The sequence below is a fragment of the Crocuta crocuta genome, unplaced genomic scaffold (assembly GCF_008692635.1).
Source record: "Crocuta crocuta isolate KB4526 unplaced genomic scaffold, BGI_CrCroc_1.0 scaffold506, whole genome shotgun sequence".
NCBI classification, from domain to species: domain Eukaryota; kingdom Metazoa; phylum Chordata; class Mammalia; order Carnivora; family Hyaenidae; genus Crocuta; species Crocuta crocuta.
The window spans coordinates 678,898-697,458 of NW_027528991.1; the positions used below are offsets into that span (position 1 = coordinate 678,898).

The 18,561-nt window shown below is 48.9% G+C and overlaps 1 protein-coding gene across 1 annotated transcript in view; it reads left to right on the top strand.

The window, feature by feature from the left end:
- The first annotated feature begins 223 nt into the window (after window positions 1-223).
- Window positions 224-18,561, top strand: part of WDR27 (WD repeat domain 27) — a 161,122-nt gene continuing 142,784 nt past the window's right edge. The window contains 4 exon segments of the mRNA XM_077757378.1: window positions 224-403; window positions 8,871-9,066; window positions 15,595-15,678; window positions 15,680-15,746. Of these exon segments, the coding sequence (XP_077613504.1) occupies window positions 372-403; window positions 8,871-9,066; window positions 15,595-15,678; window positions 15,680-15,746 (379 nt within the window). The 5' untranslated portion in view covers window positions 224-371.

An 18,561-nucleotide genomic window follows, 5' to 3' on the forward strand; every position in this document is an offset into this window, starting at 1 on the left:
CAGCGCTTGTCACCTGCTCTCCGTTATTCATAAGAACATGGTACTTTTTGAAATTCTCCTAAAAGAAGCTTCACAATGTAGTTATGTTTATATTCAGGATATTTTGTTAATTTGGAACCTGGGATTAAGGGGCACCTGTTGGTCATTGAAAAAGATTTCTGGAAGAAAGATCACGCTTCTGTGTTGAATCCGGTTCTTGTGCCTTTATGGGAACACGCGGAGTGTAAACCCTGAAGACCTGGAACGGCCACCGTGCCAAGCAGCTGGTCGGGGTGCCGGGGGGGCTGCGTTGGCCGCGGAGCCGCTTCGAACCCACTTCCGTGCGTGGTGGTGACGCGGCGGGCTTACGGCTGATTGCTCTCTGTGGGTTCATGTTCCTGAAGTTGGGAAGAGCTGTACCCAGGTGGGTAGCGACCCACTGGTGTTCGGGCTGGTGCCGGAGACGCCCTGGCGGCTGTCCGCACCCTCCTGCCGGGTCGGGCTCTGGTGACGCGGGAGCCCCACGAGCCGGGCGTGACCGCCCGTCCTGTTCCCTGTGAAAGCGTATTGGGCCTGGCGACGAGAGAGGGGCTGTGAGTAGGGGTACATCTGGGTCTGTTTTAAACAACTGAAGAAGGAGGGGCGCCTGGGGGGCTCAGTCTGTTGAGCGTCCGACTTCGGCTCAGGTCATGATCTCACGGTTCGTGGGTTCGAGCCCCACGTCGGGCTCTGTGCTGACAGCTCAGAGCCTGGAGGCTGTTTCGGATTCTGTGTCTCCCTCTCTGCCCCTTCCTCACTGGCACTTTCTCTCAAAAATAAACATTAAAATAAATTTAACATAAAGGAAATTACTTTTATTTTATTATTTTTGAAATGTATTCACTTAGCATCTGTGCACAGGCACACAGACGTGAGGGAGGGATGGGGGGGAGAGGGGGGAGAGAGAGAGAGAGAGAGAGAGGAGAATCCCCCCAAGCAGGCTCGACTCTCAGCACAGAGCCCGATGCGGGGCTGGAAATCAAGAACCCTGAAATCATGACCTGAGTTGAGCCGGACCCTTAACCAGGTGAGCCACCCAGGTGCCCTGGAAATGACTTTTAAAGCGAGTGTCGTAGCGATGGTCTGGAGGCATGATTTGTGCTCAGCTAACAAGCCATGGAGGCGCAGAAGTGCATAATGTGCAGTTTGAGAGCTGACAGACTACAAAGTCCACTTCTCTGCTGGCCAACAGAAGGAGTACATAGTCTTTTTTTTTTTCCATTTTTTTAATGTTTATTTTTTAGAGAGAGAGAGAGAGACAGTGTGAATAGGGGAGGGACAGAGAGAGAGGGAGTCACAGAATCTGAAGCAGCTCCAGGCTCTGAGCTGTCAGCACAGAGCCCGACACGGGGCTTGAACCCACGAACCGTGAGATCATGACCTGAGCTGAAGTCAGATGCTCAACCGACTGAGCCACCTAGGTGCCCCATTTTTTTTTTTTTAAATTAAAGCAGCCATATAGAAAGAAGAGTATTATCTTTAAAAACATAATTTAGGGGCACCTGGGTGGCTTGGCTGAGTGGCTGACTGTTGGTTTTGGCTCAGGTGGTGATCTCCTGGTTCGTGAGTTTGAGACCCGAGTTGGGCTCTGCGCTGGTGGTCCGGAGCCTGCTTATGATTCTCTCTCTCTCTGCTCCTCCTTCCACTCATACCCACTCTGGATAAATAAACCTTAAAAATTGTTTAGGGAAGGACTTACGGACACAGAAATGACTGTCTTGATTTGGTGCCATCCCCACACCCCCGTCATGAGCCGTTGCTCCGCATGATGGCAGTCGTAGCCTCAGGACAGCTGGAGTTAGAGCCTCCTCCCGCTCTGCGCGTGTGGAGAGCCATCGAGGCAACTTTATCGTTGCCATGACCCGCTTACGCTGCCATGGGTCCTGAGGTGGCGAGCGCTCTAACGGCCTTTAAGTGCTTGGCTTGTGCCCGTTGACGTTCCCAGCTCTTCTGGCTTTCGGGGTTCCCATCAGCTGCTGCCTCTACTTACCACAGAACGTTACTCGCCTGGGGCCTTGCGCCGGGCCCAGTGCAGCTCAAATTGGGCCCAGCTTTTTAGGCTGGACCCAGGCCGGTAACCACCAGCAGTTCCCAGTGTGGAATCTGGGCGGAGTCGGGAGAGAATCGGGGAAGGATTCCAACCCAGCGGGGACCTGTGGAGATGGACCGAGATGAGCTCCGCGCAGAGAGAGGAGTGTGCCCGGGGCCTTCGAGGCCTGGAGGAGCAGTCACACTGGCCGCAGGCTGCCGCACCCGTTTCTCCTTGTCCCTGACGCCGTCAGACAGCGCCTCACACCCAGCCCTGCCGCTAAAGCCGTCGTAGCAGAGGCGCAGCCGAGCACACTTAACGGCCGCGCTGGCCATTCCACGCGCTTGCGTCGGGCCGCGTCCCCTCGACCCATACACCAGAGCTGTGCTGAGCCCTGGGGAGGGAGGGCTTTTAACGATGGAGAGGACATTATTAGAGGATGCGCTGTTTCAGGCAAGGTCGCCTTCCTCAGGGGAATGGACGGGGTCTGTGGGACACGTCACCAAATCTGTCACTAGAGCTGAGCAGGTAGTTCCGAGCTGAGTGGAAAAAGTGACGTTCCTGGGGACTGAGACCGCAGTCACATTAGGCACTAAGTCGTCTGCTGTGGCTGCGTTTTCGTCCTGCCGCTCCTTTTTAACAACTCAGGTCTTTATTAAGCACCTAACGTGTCCTCGGCCCCAGGACACGGTTTTTCCTTTCCCGGAGCTGGACATTAATCAGTTATGTAATTGTGTGTGTGTGAATGCAGTTGGCCTTTGAACAGCATGGGGGTTAGGGATACCTCCCCTCTCCCCGCAGTTGAAAATCTGTGTATAACTTTTGACTCCCTGGAAACTTAACTACTAGCAGCCTGCTGCTGAGTAGAAGCCTTACTCATGACACAAGCAGTTAACACCTATTTTGTATGTAATCTGTACTACGTACCGCATTCTTACGATAAAATCATCGGAGAAAAGAGACTGTTAGTAAGGAAATGGTAAGGAAACTGCACTCCTGGAAAGTGCGTACTGTATTTATTGAAGAGCGTCTGCAGTTCGCCCGTGCTGTGGGAGGAGCGGACCCGAGGAATGAACGGGAAGACGGTGAACGGGGCTGGGTGGGGGTGTAGGACGAGCTCGGCCACCAGCGGGGCCAGGAGTTAGGTCTCCTCTTCAGAGAGACGGGCAGCTGTGGGCAGCGTCTGAGCTGTCATTGTAATCGTACCACAGCTGGTCATCCCTGGATCGTGGGCCCAGAACGAGCTCCTTAGGGAACTGAATTGCCCTCAGGCTGCGTAGGGACAAGCAACACTGCCCGGCCTGGGACGGGTGTGTCTCAAAAGAGAGCACTGGCTCCTGGAGCCCAGCGGCCAGCGCCCTGCAGGGTAGTCCCCTCGTGCCGTGCGTGTGGCATGAAAATGCTCAGCTGCACGTGGCAGCAGTGCCGGTACAGACCTCCCCCCGAATTGGGGATTGGTGTTACTGCAGTAAGTGCAGTGACCCCGCAGGTGTGGGGGCGCGTGGGGCGGGCAGTCATCTGCAGGTGTGGGGGGGCGTGGGGCGGGCAGTCGCCCCGCAGGTGTGGGGGTGCAGGGGGCGGGCAGNGTGGGGGGGTGTGGGGCGGGCAGTCGCCCCGCAGGTGTGGGGGCGCGTGCTGTCAGCATCCCAGAGCCCTGGGGCCCTGTCGTCGCCCCTGCCTGCCTCTTTCCCCATGGTGACCACTCCTGCCGAACGCCGCCTCCGCTACGACTGACCAGACGCTCTCCTGCAACGTGACTGCGCGGTGCCTAGTGTACCACGCGTGCCCTGGGGGTGGAGCGGACCTGTGCCCGCCCTCGGTCTGTGCTGCTGCCTGAGCGCATCGGGCCGTCTGCGTGCGGCGTCCTGAGCGCCGCCCTGTGCGCTCCGGTGTCTGCTCCGTGCCCCTGTCTCGGCCCTGGGTCCATGTTCCTGAGCGGCTCTGCCACCTGCACCCTCCTGAAAGGTTCGGAAGTTCACCAATACCCTCTTCCTTTCATGCTCTTTTTGATTTTAGCTCTTCTGATGGGTGTATGGTTTTCATTTTTTATTCCAACTTGCATTTCTCTGATAATGAGGATGAGCATCTTTTCTAGTTAATTGGCCGTTTGGAGATCTTTCATGAAGTGGCTTTTGCGTAGTTTTCTATTGGCTTGTGTGGCTGAAGATTTGTAGGAACTCTTTGTAGGTTCTGGATGTACTCAGCTCCCTGTGTTGCTCATCTTCCTACTTTGTGGCTTGTCTTTTCACTCACTGAGTGGTGTCTTCCGAAGAACAGAAGTTTTGTGTTTGTGGGTATTCTTATTTTATTCATTGTGAGTATGTTTTATTGAAGTTTGTCCTTCTTGAACATCTGAATGTTCATATGTACTTAAATACACATGGATTTTTCCCCTCAGTATCTGTCCCTCTTCTGGCAGTAGTACTTGAGTTTGCTTGGGCGGCCAGTCTCTTCCGTGTCCCAGCCAGGCCCCAGGGTCACGGTCCATGACGCCTCGGGCTGACTTGCCAGCATAGTTGCATCCTTCTATTCACAGAATAAAGTCAAAGACGAGAAGTGGTCCAGACTGGCCCCGAACTCCCACATGTTCCGGGTTTGATAGGGAGAGGTGGCCGCCCCTCCCAGTGCGCCAGGGCGTGGGGGTGGCCCCGGGAGCCGCCGGCCACCGTGCTGCCAACAAATGGCAACAGAAAGTGGAAGCCAGAGCTGACGTACAGACAGGCGCAGCTGAAAGATGAGAGGCCAGGCCGGGCTGGCTCAGGCAGCGCGCGGGTCCTACACAGTCCCTCCAGTTAGACGTCTGTCCCTCCAGAGGGCTCCCTTTCTTCACGTTGGATTAGGCTGAGTTTTCTCTTGTTTACACTTTTTAATTGTTTCTGTTATTCTTTCCCAGATGGTTACCTAGGTGTCCCTGAACAAGTAAACAGTTCCGTCCAGGGCTTCCTGCCTCAGCAGGGATTTCCAGCAGCCCGTGGGTGGTGGGTGAGAGGGAGTCAGGGCGGCCTGCCCTCGAGGCGGGGGACCACAGCCCTGGGCAAGGAAAGGCCAGCGGCAGAACACGCATCATCGAGCGGCTCTCAGGCAGCCCAGGTGGAATGAGTCGGTTGAGGGGTGGCCGAGCCCTTCTGAGAGGCTGTCTGGGGGCAGCTGCCGGCCGGGTCACCTGCAGCAGGTGGGGTGGGCGTTGGCAGAGGTGCCAGGCCACTTCGAGCAGCAGCGAGTGGCCGAGCCAGCATCTCCTGCAAATCCGCGTGACTGTGAACCCACGCTGCCCCTGCGTGGGTCGCCACGGCTGCCGCAGCTTTCTTAGATCGGCGGAGCTGACCTGCGGCCCCTGCTCTGTGCGCGCCACGGCAGAGCTGCCACCAGCGAGGGGCCAGAAGTGTGGGGCCGTCGTCGCACTGCCACTGTGACCGTCATCACTTACTAAGCCCTCTGATTTTTTCACCTGTAAGATGGAAAAAAGCATTTAACAACTGTAAAGCATTATTGTAAGCATCAAATGATATAAGGTATCGATACACTCAAATCTTCATGTTCATATGTGTGAAAATGATTTTTAAACGGTACGTTGGTGTACGGATGCTATTATTCGCAAATTATGGTGCTGAATGTTATAGGAATTACAGAAGAGATTAAGACAGTCCTTGGTGTATAAAAGTTGATGTTGAATGGGGCGCCTGGGTGGCATAGTCAGTTAAGCGTCCGACTTTCGCTTAGGTCATGATCTCGCGGTTCGTGGGTTCAAGCCCCGCGTCGGGCTCTGTGCTGATGGCTCAGAGACTGGAGCCTGTTTCAGTCTGTGACTCCCTCTCTCTCTGACCCTCCCCTGCTCACGCTGTCTCTCTCTCTCTCCTAGAAATAAATAAAACATTAAAAAAAAAAATTAAAAAAAAGTTGATGTTGAAGAAATAAGACAATATTTAATTACAGTTTGACGAGTGGATTCTTTTTTATTTTTAAAAATTTTCGTATGTCTTATGAAAATGTAAATATTTTACTCGAAGTAGTGTTTTTTTTAAAGTTTTTTATTCAAGTGTAATTAACATACATTGTCACATTAGTTTCAGGTGTACAGTAGAGTGATGTAACAATTCTGTACATTTTTTAGTGCTTCTCATAAGTGTGTTCTTGATCCTCTTTATCGGTCTCATGTCACCCACCCACTTCCCCTCTGGTGACCACCAGTTTGTTATCCATACTTAGGAGTCTGGTTTTCTTGGTCTGTGTTTTCCTTTATTTATTTTGTTTTGCTTCTCAAATTCCGTATGTGAGTGAGATCATATCTTATGTGTCTTTCCCGCACTGACTTATCTTACCTAGTATTGTACTCTCTAGGTCCATCCGTGTCATTGCAAATGGCAACATCTCATTCTTTTTCATGGCTGGGTAATATTCCAGTGTGTGTGTGTGTGTGTGTGTGTGTCTCTCTCTCTCTCTCTCTCTCTCTCTCTCTCCCACGTCTTCTTTATCCAGTCAGTGGGTGAATGCTTAAGATTTGTGAACAGTTGTGGTGTTTGATATAGTCTTTTGTCTGTTTCTTAAGGTATTTTATGCTTTGGGGAAGCAGTGGAAGGAGCTACACGGTACTTTCATTTCGTCCACTTGAGATGCTTGCCATCTGATCACCACTGTAGCTGCGGCCACGGCCACCGAGCTAGGCACTGGTTACTTTAACATGATGAAACCTACAGAGCAAATCTGGTAACTTAGCAACATTTAGCTATTTTTTATATGAAACTCCCTGCTGTGTCTTGGCAATTGCAAGAGTGATAAATAAAACCAAGTTCATGAATTGGGGAAGAATGTGTGTTAATGTATTCAAAATGTGTTTATTTTTTCCAAATATTGCAAAATTTTTAAGTCTTTAAAAATCACCTTGTATTTGTTATAACAAAGAACACTTGTTATGTGGGAGACCATGGAGTGTACGTCCTCTGACTTATATTTCCCCTCGCCTGGAATCTCGGCCTTAGAGATGCTAAGATACGGGTTTCTAGTCAGGTCCTGACCACCCGTGCATCTGAGCCAGCGTCTCAGAGCTGGAGGAGTGGAGCCCCGGGGCCTGACCCCGGCCCCGCATTCTGCCTCTGCAGGGGCAGCCTGGGTCAGGGTGCTTGGGGTGGAAGGAGACGGTGAGGGCACACAGGGCACACACACAGGGCGCCCGCGGCCCCCAGCTGAGACCTGAAGGGCGGGAGCGGCCGGGAGGTGGAGAGCCGGAGGAGAGACCTTCAGACAGGAGAGAGGCTAGCGCCCAGGGGAAGCAGTTCTGTTCTCAGAGCTCAGCCAGCGGCCTGGGGGTGTGCAGGGAGCGTCTGTGTGGAGGCTGAGCCTTGCTGGCCTCGAGGGCCGCAGCGCTGCCCTTCAGGAATGAGGTGGTGTCCCCACCATGGTCAGGGGGGAGTCTAGATCGTACGTCTAGATTTGCTCGGTCTCTTGCTTGGGTATGGAGGGCCAAAGTCCTCTTGAAGAGAAACAGGGCTAGGCATAGATGGGCTCTGATGGGCACAGGAAAGCAACGGGTTGACGACGTTCACAGAGGCGTCCCTGTCCCTGGAAGCTAGGCAAGGGTTGTGCCGTGAAGAGAGATCTGGAGAGAGAAGGGTCCTGCGAGGGAGGGCGGGGTAGGGCTGAGAGTTCCCTGCTCTCCAGGCTCCCTGAGCCAGAGCTCCCGCACGGCGCTGGGTTCCCGGCCCTCGCCCTTCCCCACCCCAGTCCCTCTCGATCCACCTTGCCCGGTGCTGCCAGATCGGAGAGTGCGTTTCCCTAAACAGCCTCGTGCAGCAACCTGCAGCAGCTCGTTTCCGCTGAGCTTAGGCAGAGGCCCTTCCGTGCGCTCTGCCGCTTGTGGAGCGCACCAGGCTCGCCCCGCCGGAGGATGACCACTGCCCCCTCGTGCAGCCTGCACCCCATCTGTGCCGGGCAGTGCCACGCGGCCTCCTGTCTGGACCGCTCCGGCCCCAGGAGGTCTGTCCTGGTCTTTCTGTACGCCAGCCTGGTGCCCGTGGCGGAGCCTCCGAGTCCGCTCAGCAGCGTGGTGACCAGACGCGTAGACCTTCTGCTCCTGGCCGTGTCAGCAAATCCTGTGGGCGAAGCTTTTCAGGCCCAGTGCCTGGAGTGAGCTGCGAGGCAGGCATCGGGTGGCTCTAGGGCTCTGTGTGTGTACGTTGAACACGTTTACGAACTTACGACCTGTGAGGTGGGACACAAGCCTGAAACGTTTTTTATTTTTGTCAGTGGTTCATCCATTTATGCCTTGGAAGACCGTGATTATGTGACCTGAGACAATTTGCCTTAATGACGTAGAATGTTGTGAAATGGCTGAATAGCTCCACGGTGGACAGTGGGAGATCGAGATCTGTACTGCACTTCTCCGCCGCTTTGCTTGGAAAACTGGGAGCATGACTTCGTGTCTCCGTTACGGATAGCGGTAATCAGTCTCAGTGGTGACTTCGTGAATGCTCCTCCGTGCTGGTGCTCCCGCGTCGTAGACTGCCGCCGCCACGGGCCGCCTCTGGGTGCGCTTCTGCCCGTGATCCAGTGGCGGAAGCAGATTCCGCAAGTCTGAGCAAGGTCTGATGAGCAGGAAGAGGGGATTTGAATCAAGGTCTGTTTAATCTGAAAGTTCATGGGAGGAGTGAGCAGTCGTGTGTACAGAACTTGAGGACTTTCTTTGTCTTGCGAGTGGGGTGTGGGAAGTGAGTAAGCAGGTGTGACATACTGTGTGTGTGTGATCACACTCATCATGGCGAGTAAACAGACTGTCATCTGTGTTAATTATCACCCCCATAAGTCATCTTCCGTGTCCCTGCATTTTCAGATTGAAGATGGAAGAGCCACAGGGGATTTTCTCTGCCGATGGTGGCTGCGGCGGTGACATTGTCACAGAAAAGTGCCTGCTTGAATCTAAGGAGCCCGTGTCCCACGTTCAGCTTGCTTGTGGCCTGCAGTGCTGCGCTTTCCCTTTAGATGGGAAGGAACTTTGCGTGTGGAGCACCAAGGACCCTTCTTACCAGGTATTTAAACGTTTTGTGCTGTTTGATGAGTCAGATGACTTGAAGAGCCTTGAGGTCGCCTGTCCTTTCCTCTGACGCTGTTTGGGTGATGTTACCTTCCACGGACTCAGCCACCAGCTAGGGGAGGAGAATGTTAACAGAACAAAACCACTGTGTTCACTTTTGAATTTTAGAAAATAAACTGCCTGGAATCACTTCATTCAAAAAATTTCTTCTTCAATAAATATAAGCAAGAAAAGGTTCATTTTAATATAATCAAAAATGAATTTTTGTAGATTTTAAATGTTGCATATTTAAGGAAGTTTATTACGTTTATTGCAGAATATTTCACATCAAACTGACAGCTTTAAAGACATCATGAGTTTTCGTTAAAAAATTATTCCGTGACTAGTGTAATTATCTCAATGCTTTTAAAAACGGGTTTCGTTGTACAAAATGAAAAGGTAAATTCTGTCAGCATTTTTGGTGTCGAGGTAATCCTTATCTTCATGTTGGGCTTCCGGAGTTTGGGTCCGCACGTGCGCCAGTGCCGCGTCTGCCTGAGGACCCCTCTCACTCCGCATCTCACTGGCACTCAGTTTACTAAGAGTAGAAGCTGTGCATCGTCACTGAGGAGAAATCTATAGTTTGACTTTTTTCCCATTGAGTTACAAGAGGTTCTTGTGTGTTTCTTCAGCACAACGGATGCTGATGAGTTGGGCCTACATTCCGAGGTCCAGCGTGATCTTTCTCACTTTTTCAGTGAGGTGTGAAAGACTCAGAAAAACGTGTCCCAGATATTACGTGCCGTCGTTGTGGTTGTGCCCAGGTGCACACAAGTGGGCAGCTGCCATCCAGCCTCTGCCTCCTCTCAGCCTCTGCTCCCCGCTCTCCTCCCGCAGAGCCTGGTGCCACCTGCCAGCTCTGCTCGTGTTAGAACTCGGGGGAGTGCGGTCCTTGATTCACTGTTAGGTTCGTGCGATCCTTCCACATTTTCATCACTGCGTAGTATTCCACTGCATGGACAGAGCACAGTGAGTCCTTTCCATTATTGGTGCAGATCTGTTTCGTTTCCATATTTGGACTGCCACAAGCATGTGTGTGTGTGTTTATTGGTACACTTGTGTGTACGGATGCTGAGGCATATTGAGTGTGTATATTTAGTTTGGCAGATAATGCCAAGATTCCCAGAGCGTTGTACTGACTGGCACCCCGTTAAAGGGCGTGTGAGGGTTCTGGTGGATTCACATCCTCATCTGTGCTTGGTCCTTTTACTTTAGGCCCTCTTGTGGGGGGTGGGGTACTTACTTATAATTTGCAATTCTCTGATAATTAATGAGGTTTAGCCCCTTTTGCAAATGTATCGGCCATTTGGACATTCTCTTTTGTGACACGTGTCCAATCTCATGCTGTTTTTCTGTTGGATTATCTGTCTCTTTCCTATTGACATAAAGGAGTTCTTTATGTATTCTAAGTAAAAGTTTTAGATTAGTTTGCATTTTTTAGAGTTTTATGCCAGTGGAATCAGACCATGCGTACTCTTTGTGTCTGGCGACTTTCACTAAGAATAACTACTTTGGAAGTTACTTGCATTATCGCATGTATCAACGGTTCATCCGTTTTCAATACTGAGTACTTTTCTGTTGTGCAAATGTGCTATAATTTATTTATTCATTCTCCTGGTGATGGGCATTTAGGTTATTGTCAGTTTTTACTATTACAGATAAAATGCTGTGAATCTTCACGTATGTCTGTTGGTAACTGTCAGGTCGCATTGCTTGATAGTGTTCTTCACATCTTCTACACACGGCCTCCGGTCTGTCACTCACTGAGAGAGGCGTACCGGAATCTGTGACGAGATGCGAACTTCTCTGTTTCCCTTCCATCAGTTTTCCTCCATGTGTTTTGGAGCTCTGTTATTAAGCACATGCACGTTTAGTATCTTTATGATCTCTTGGTGAATTGGCACTCTTAATGTTATGAAGTGACATTTCTTTATCTTTGGTACTATTTCTTGCTCTGAAATTTTGGCTACATTTTTTCTTTTTAGGGGCTACTTTTTACCTTTTTTTTTTTAGTCTTTTTTTTTTTTTAATTTTTTTTTAAATGTTTTTTATTTATTTCTAGGAGAGAGAGAGAGAGACAGCGTGAGCAGGAGAGGGTCAGAGAGAGAGGGAGTCACAGGTTGAAACAGGCTCCAGGCTCTGAGCTGGCAGTCAGCACAGAGCCCGACGCGGGGCTCGAACCCACGAACCGCGAGATCATGACCTAAGCGAAAGTCGGACGCTTAACCGACTAAGCCACCCAGGCGCCCCGTTTTTTTTTTTTTTTTTTTTTAGTCTTAAGACTTATTTATTTTTTAAAACGCAGTTTCAGATTCGCAGCAAAATTGAGGGCATGGTACAGAGATTTCCTATATAACCCTTGTGCCCCCTCCCCCAACCTGGACACACAGCCTCCCCCTCTGTCACCCTGCACCAGAGTCGTGCATTTGTTGCAGCTGATGAAGGTACATTGACACGTCAGTCATCGTCACCCAGAGTCCACTGTTTACCTTAGGGATCAGTCTTGGTGTTGTACATTCTGTAGGTTTGGACAAACGTATAATGACATGTGTCCACCATTTAATATCTGTTTTCTTATTCTCTTGGTGTTGTCTTTGATGGAGCAGAAATTTTTAATTTTAATGAAGTCCAGCCTATCAGTTCTTTCTTTCATGGATCATGCCTTTGGTGGCTTATCTGAAAAGTCATCACGAAACTTAAGTCGTCTAGATTTTCTCCTGTGTTATTTTTTAGGAGTTTACAGGTTTCTCCTTTGTATTGCCTTTGTTCCCCAGAGTTCAGTTGACTATATTTCTGGCTCTCTCTTCTCTCCCACTGATCTATTTGTCTTTTCTTTTGCCAATACCATACAGTCTTGATTAGAGTAGCTTCATAGTAAGTCTTAAAGTCATATAGTGTCAGTTCTCCAACTCTGTTGTTCTTCTTCATTATTGTGAGACTATTCTGGGTCTTTTGCCTCTGTGTAAACTTTAAAATCAGTTTGCTGATTTTGATTGGGATTACATTAAATCTATAGATCAAGTTGGGAAGAACTGACATTTTGATAATATTGAGTCTATCCATGAACATGGAATATCTCTCCATTCATTTACTTTTTTTTGGTTTCATTCAACAGTTTTATTTTTTCTCCTAGAGAACTTATACAGTTTTGTTAGATTTGTCCCTCAGCATTTCATTTGTTTGGGTACAAATGTAATGGTAGTGTGTTTTTAATGTCAAATTCTACTTATTTATTGCTGGTATATAGGCAACCAACCAATGGAATTTTGTATATTGGTATCCTGAAAGCTTGCTATAATTCTTCATTTTAGGAATTTTTTTTGCTGATTCTTTTGGATTTTCTACATAGGTGAGCATATCATCCACAAAGTTTTGGTTTTTTCTTCTCAATCACTATACCTTTTAACTTCCTTTAATTTTTTTTAATGTTTATTTATTTTGAGAGAGAGAGAGAGAGAGCAAGAAGGAGTCCAAGACCATGACTGGGGGAGGGGCAGAGAGAGAGAGGGAGACACAGAATCTGAAACAGCCTCCAGGCTCTGAGCTGTCAGCACAGAGCCCGACATGGGGCTTGAATTCGTGAACCATGAGATCATGACCCGAGCTGAAGTCGGACACTTAACTGACTGAGCCATCCAGGCGCTCCATTTTAACTTCCTTTTATATTGTGTTATTGCATTGGCTAAGACTCCCAGTATAATGTTGAAAAGGAGTGGTGAAGAGGGCCCTCATCTTGTTTCTAATCTTGGTGGGAAAGCTTAAAGTTTCTCACCATTTAGTACATTAACTCTTGGTATACCGTGGATACTCTTTATCAAGTTGAGGACATTCCCCTCTATTCCTACTATACTGATAGTTTTTATGATGAATTGCTATTGGATTTTTGTCAAAAGCTTTTTTCCTACGTTTTTGATATTTTCATGTGATTTTTTTCTTTTGCCTGTTGATGTGATGGATTAATTATTTTCAAACATTGAAACAGCCTTGTATATTTGGAATAAATCTCCAACTCCCACGTGGTCATGGTATATAATTTTTTAATACATTATTTGATTTGATTTGCTGATATTTTGAATAATTGTTGACTTTTCCACCTATGTTCGTCAGATATATTGATTTTTAATTTTATTGTGATGTCTTTGTCTGGTTTTGGAATTAGAGTAGTGCTGGCCTCAGAATGAGTAAGGAAGTATTTACTCTGTTTCCTCTGAAAATAGTGTTTTCTGTTTTGTCTTTAGTTTTCTAAGAGAGATTTTAGAGAATTAGTAAAATTTCTTCCTTAAATATTGGGTAGAATTCACTAGTGGATCCATCTTGGTCCGGTGCTTTCTGTTTTGGAAGGTTATCAATTATTGATTTTTTATACCTCTATTTAACTTTTTGAACATATGGAGTAGAATTAGGACTGTTGTAACATCCTTATCTAGTAATTCTGCAATCTGGATCGGTTCTGGTTTTGTTTCAAGACCATCTGGATGATTTGTGGGTACGTGTTTTCCATGGTTATGTATTTCTCTTGGTTTTTGACTGAATAGTCTTGACTCCTTGAGTACCTGATCATTTTTGATTGACTGCTAGACAGTATGTATACAAAAATGCACAGCTAGTTTGAGGCTCTGGATGACCTTAAGTTCTTGCAGAGATAATTTATGTTTGCTTCTGATAGCTGGCTGGGTGAGGGGATTGGCTATTCCTGGTCCCTCTAATCCAGTAAGCGATTATGAGAACTTGAAGGTGGGCTTGTGAGCACCACCGTTCTATGGTCCGTTCACCTTCCCTCCTTGGGCCTGGCCCTTTGGGTCACCACTCTAGCCCTGGGCACTTGGCAACATGCCCTTCCCTCCCACCTTAGTGGGCTGTATTCTGTTTTTTAAAGCAGTGTTTTACAATGTGGTGTTTTAAAGACAAAAACAATGCATGGAGTCCTTGCATGGAGAACCTTGAGGCTGTCGACTCTTCTCAGAGGTACTTTGTCAGGCAATGGAATTCTTTGCCCTTCTCCCCATGTGCCTGAAAATGATGCCTTTAATCACACCACGTTTGTGCTTCTAGCTGTTGGAGGACAAGAAGCTGGAGGCACTGTAAGAATGTCCTGAAGGAAAGGGATAGAAGGTAGTTCCGGGAATGCTCGCTCTCTCTGGAAGGACATCATACGGGCGCCAGGCCAGGGATCAGAGTGTTGTCTGGGGCCGGAGGCACTCATGACCCAGCAGGTACATGACCTGTCAAGACGCCTGATGCTGTGGTGTATGTGCTTGCTGGTATGAGACAAGCAGCAGAGTAAAGGAGACTGGAGCCGGGAGGCTGGTGCTGCGGCTCCTGGAGAGTCGTAGCCCCTGCTGCTTTGTCTCGTCACCGCCGCTCTGGGACCTGTCTCTGTCTCCCAGTCCCGCAAGTATCTCCGCTTTCCACGGCCTTTATCGGAATTGTCAGAAAGCTGCCTTTTGGCAGAAGTCTTCATGGGTGAATGGCCTCCCACGCTGGGTCCCTTCTCTCCGTTTCCTTCTTTGGTCTTAATTCTTTGTTGGCTTTCATTGCTCTCTGGTGTCGTGTCTCGCTTATCTAGATGTTTTTTTTTGTAAATTTTGCCCAGTTTTTCTTGTCATTCTCCTCAGGAGGTTGGAACAGATGAATTGCTGCCGCGAGCAGCTCCTCCTGTTTGAGTGGTGGCCCTCACGTCAAAGCACCTACTGTGTGCTGGCTGTCAGCTCGAACGGAGCTCACTTACCACAGCCAGACGACCTCTGATCTCCCCTGATTCCGCGGCACCTGCCTTGTGCCCCGTTCGCTAGGACTGCAGCTCGGAACACTGATGACCTTAGCCCTTGTCGCTTTCCCATCTCGCGATGCCCTTTGGGTTCACTGTCTGCTCCCATCTCCATCCCTGTCACCCTAGTCCAGGCCTTTCCCGTGCTGTGTCCCAGCGTCCTCATCTTCCGTCCTTGCAGCTGTGTTACAAGTCTGCTCACAGATGCCCTGCTTGCACGTCGTGTGCGGGCCTCCGGTTTCCTCGTGCTCGGTCACAGCCCTGAGCACGCTCGCTACGGCGTCACACCTGCCCAGGCTTCCTGTGGCCCCGTCGCCTTCCTCGCTTGTACCGGCAGCCTCTTACCTGTGCCTCGTCCCCCAGCCACCGGAACGCTCCCGCCTCTGCGGGTCCAGCACAGCAGGGCCCCTGCGGCACAGGGCAGGGACGCGACACGCCTTTCTTACTTATGACTAATGAGGAGATGGAAGAGTGAGGTGACCTGCGTCTTTTCACTATGGTGTGTGATCCATGATGTTGAATGGTAGTGAGATGGTTCACTTGGGAGAAGTTTAGTAGTGTGTTATCAGGGATTTTAATAAATGAATATATGAAATAAATGTATTTGAAAAATTGAAGCCGTTTGATTTCTTAGGTTGGAGGTTATGCCGTCAAGTTCCTTTATTCTTTAAATGTTCTCTATGGTCCATGATATTTGGTTTCTGTTGACTTTTTCAGCCTCTGATCCTAAGAGGACACCGTCAGCCGATCACCGCTGTGACGCTGGGAAATACACTGAGCCCACTTCTCGTCTGCTCTGCAGTCGAGACAGTCACAAGACTGTGTTATGATGTGGAGTCTGGATGAGTGCAGACAGAAAGCACTTCTTGGTAAATGAACACTTAAAATACATTTTAAAAAGTGTGCAAAGGGAATGACTCATCCTTAAATAGACCTGGTAACATACGGGGGCTTGGGAGCAGTTCTGAGCCCTTTAACCATGAAACTGAGCGTCCAAGCCTGACGTTCTGCGCGGGACGCTTCCCAGGGGCTCACACCCACTGACTCTGGCTACGCGTGAATCTGACACGACAGGCTCATTAGTTTTAATCTTACGTGTTTTCTTATTTTGCTATCTGTGATTTTTGTGGACCTCTGAAAACATGTAGGCATGGTGAAGTGTTTATTCCTTACAGAGACCGTGGGGGAGGGACACGTATTTCAAACAGGCAAGTGAGTGGTTATCAGCTGTGGGGGGCACAGCAGAGAAAGCAGGCGAGGTGTCGGCAGAGACCATGGGCGGGACGCATTCACATGGTGTCACATCCGGGGGGTGACATTTGAGCTGGGGGATGAGGAGGGGCTGGACGCAAGCGAGGGCCGGTGCTGGGCCGGGGCACCGCGCTGGGCGGCAGCGGCCAGGCAGAGCCGTCCCTGTGCGTGACGAACCTGACTGTGTGCAGAGCCGAGAGGGAGCCCGTGGGGTGGGGCCCGGGGATGCTGGAGCTGCAGCAGATGAAGTTGAGAAGTGAGGTGAGGACCGCATTAAGGAGTGTGAACGTTATGTGGTTAATAACACTGAGAATTCGTAGGACTTCTCCAAAACACAAGCGTCAAGGACCTCAGGTAGCAGCATATATGATAGTAATATACGCACGTACGTATGAAATACACATGACAGAGTACCTCACTTCATTTAATTTGTAGTGTGAGCACAATGTCAGTGTATCACCACAGCACACACACGCGTGCTTATATGATACACATGCATATAGTGCAGACATAACCACACACACACACACACACACACAAATAGTACATACACACATGCTTATACATACACAGCACACAAACACATTTAGTACACATTTAGTACATGCGTGAATGTACATACACAGCACACCCACACATAGCACACACACACGCACATAAACATGGCATGTACATTCACAGTACACATATCGCACACGAAGTGTATACATGTACTGCACACATACATATGCACATGTAATATATGTGCACGTGCAAATATGCACACACATTCAATATGTAGGATACACATGTACACACACATATAGCAACACACATGCAAACCTACACACGTGTACCTACACATGTAGTGCACACATACACATGCATGTATGCACATAGTACATAATGCATGCATACGTGCAGAACAGTGTAGTACATACATGCAGGGATGTGCATACAGATGTGTGTGTATATGTAGAGTGCATATACATACATTATAACACACAATATACGTGCATACAGTTATATGCAGACATACACAGATACACCCATAGTGTTATGTATATATTCATATAGTGCATGCTACACACACTACATGCATACACAAGCACATATGCATATGTGCCTGTACACACATACACAGTACACACACAGACATGCCTACAAGCATGTAGCAGATAGACACATGTACATATAGCACACACGTATAGAGCACACACACATGCACACATGTGTACATCACACACAAGTATATAGCACATGCGCAAATGTGTTTACACATACATGTACATGTGTGCATACCACACGTGAATATAGTAAAAATACGTATACTACACGTGTGCATGAATATAGCAACACACACGTACATGTGTATATAGTAAGTGCATATACATGTACATAAGTGTATAGCACTTAGATACACGTACCTGTGTATATAGCACACATGCACACATACGTAAGCATACAGCACACACATGTACCCGTGTGTATAGCAATGCACACATGTACGTAAGCACACAACACACATGTACATGTGTGTATTGCACACACATGTACATAAACATACAGTGCACACACATGTACCTGTGTATGTAGCATGTGCACCCACCTGTGTGTAAGCATATAGCAGACACACATGTACCTGTGTGTATAGCACACGCATACACATGTACTTAGGCATACAGCACACATACATGTGCCTGTATGTATAGCACACACGGATGTAAGCATACAACACACACACGTACGTGATCATACAGCACACACATGTGTACCTATTTGTATAGCACATGCACACACATGCATGTAAGCATACAGCATACCTATGTACCTGTGTGTATAGCACCTACACATGTACGTAAGCACACAGCACATGCACACCTGTGTGTATAGCATGTGCACACACATGCACGTAAACATACAGCACACAATGTATAGCACACACATGTATGTAAGCACACAGCACACACATACCTGTGTGTATAGCAGGCACACACATGTACGTAAGCACACATCACACACATATACCTGTGTGTATAGCAGGCACACGTATGTAAGCATACAGCACACACATATACCTGTGTGTATAGCACATGTACACACATGAACATGTGTACATAGGACACACGCACACACACACACAGAGTGAACCACGCGTTAGTGATTTGTTCCCTGTATGGGTCTTTGTAAATAAGTAGCTTTCCATGTCGGAAGGGCCCCACTCCCAAGGTGTGTTTTTAAGTCACCCTTCAAAACTCAAGCGGGTTTTGATACATGTGGTCTTCTGCATAGACAGGGGCTCGAAGCTGGGCCCCAAGGCACAGCAGTGACGCTCACACGGAGCTCAGCCTGGTGGGTGTGCTGGGGCTGCTCTTGTGTCTTCAGCTCTGGCAGTGGGACTGGGGGGTTCTCACCGCAGGGATGGGGGGGCTCTCACCGCAGGGATGGGGGGGC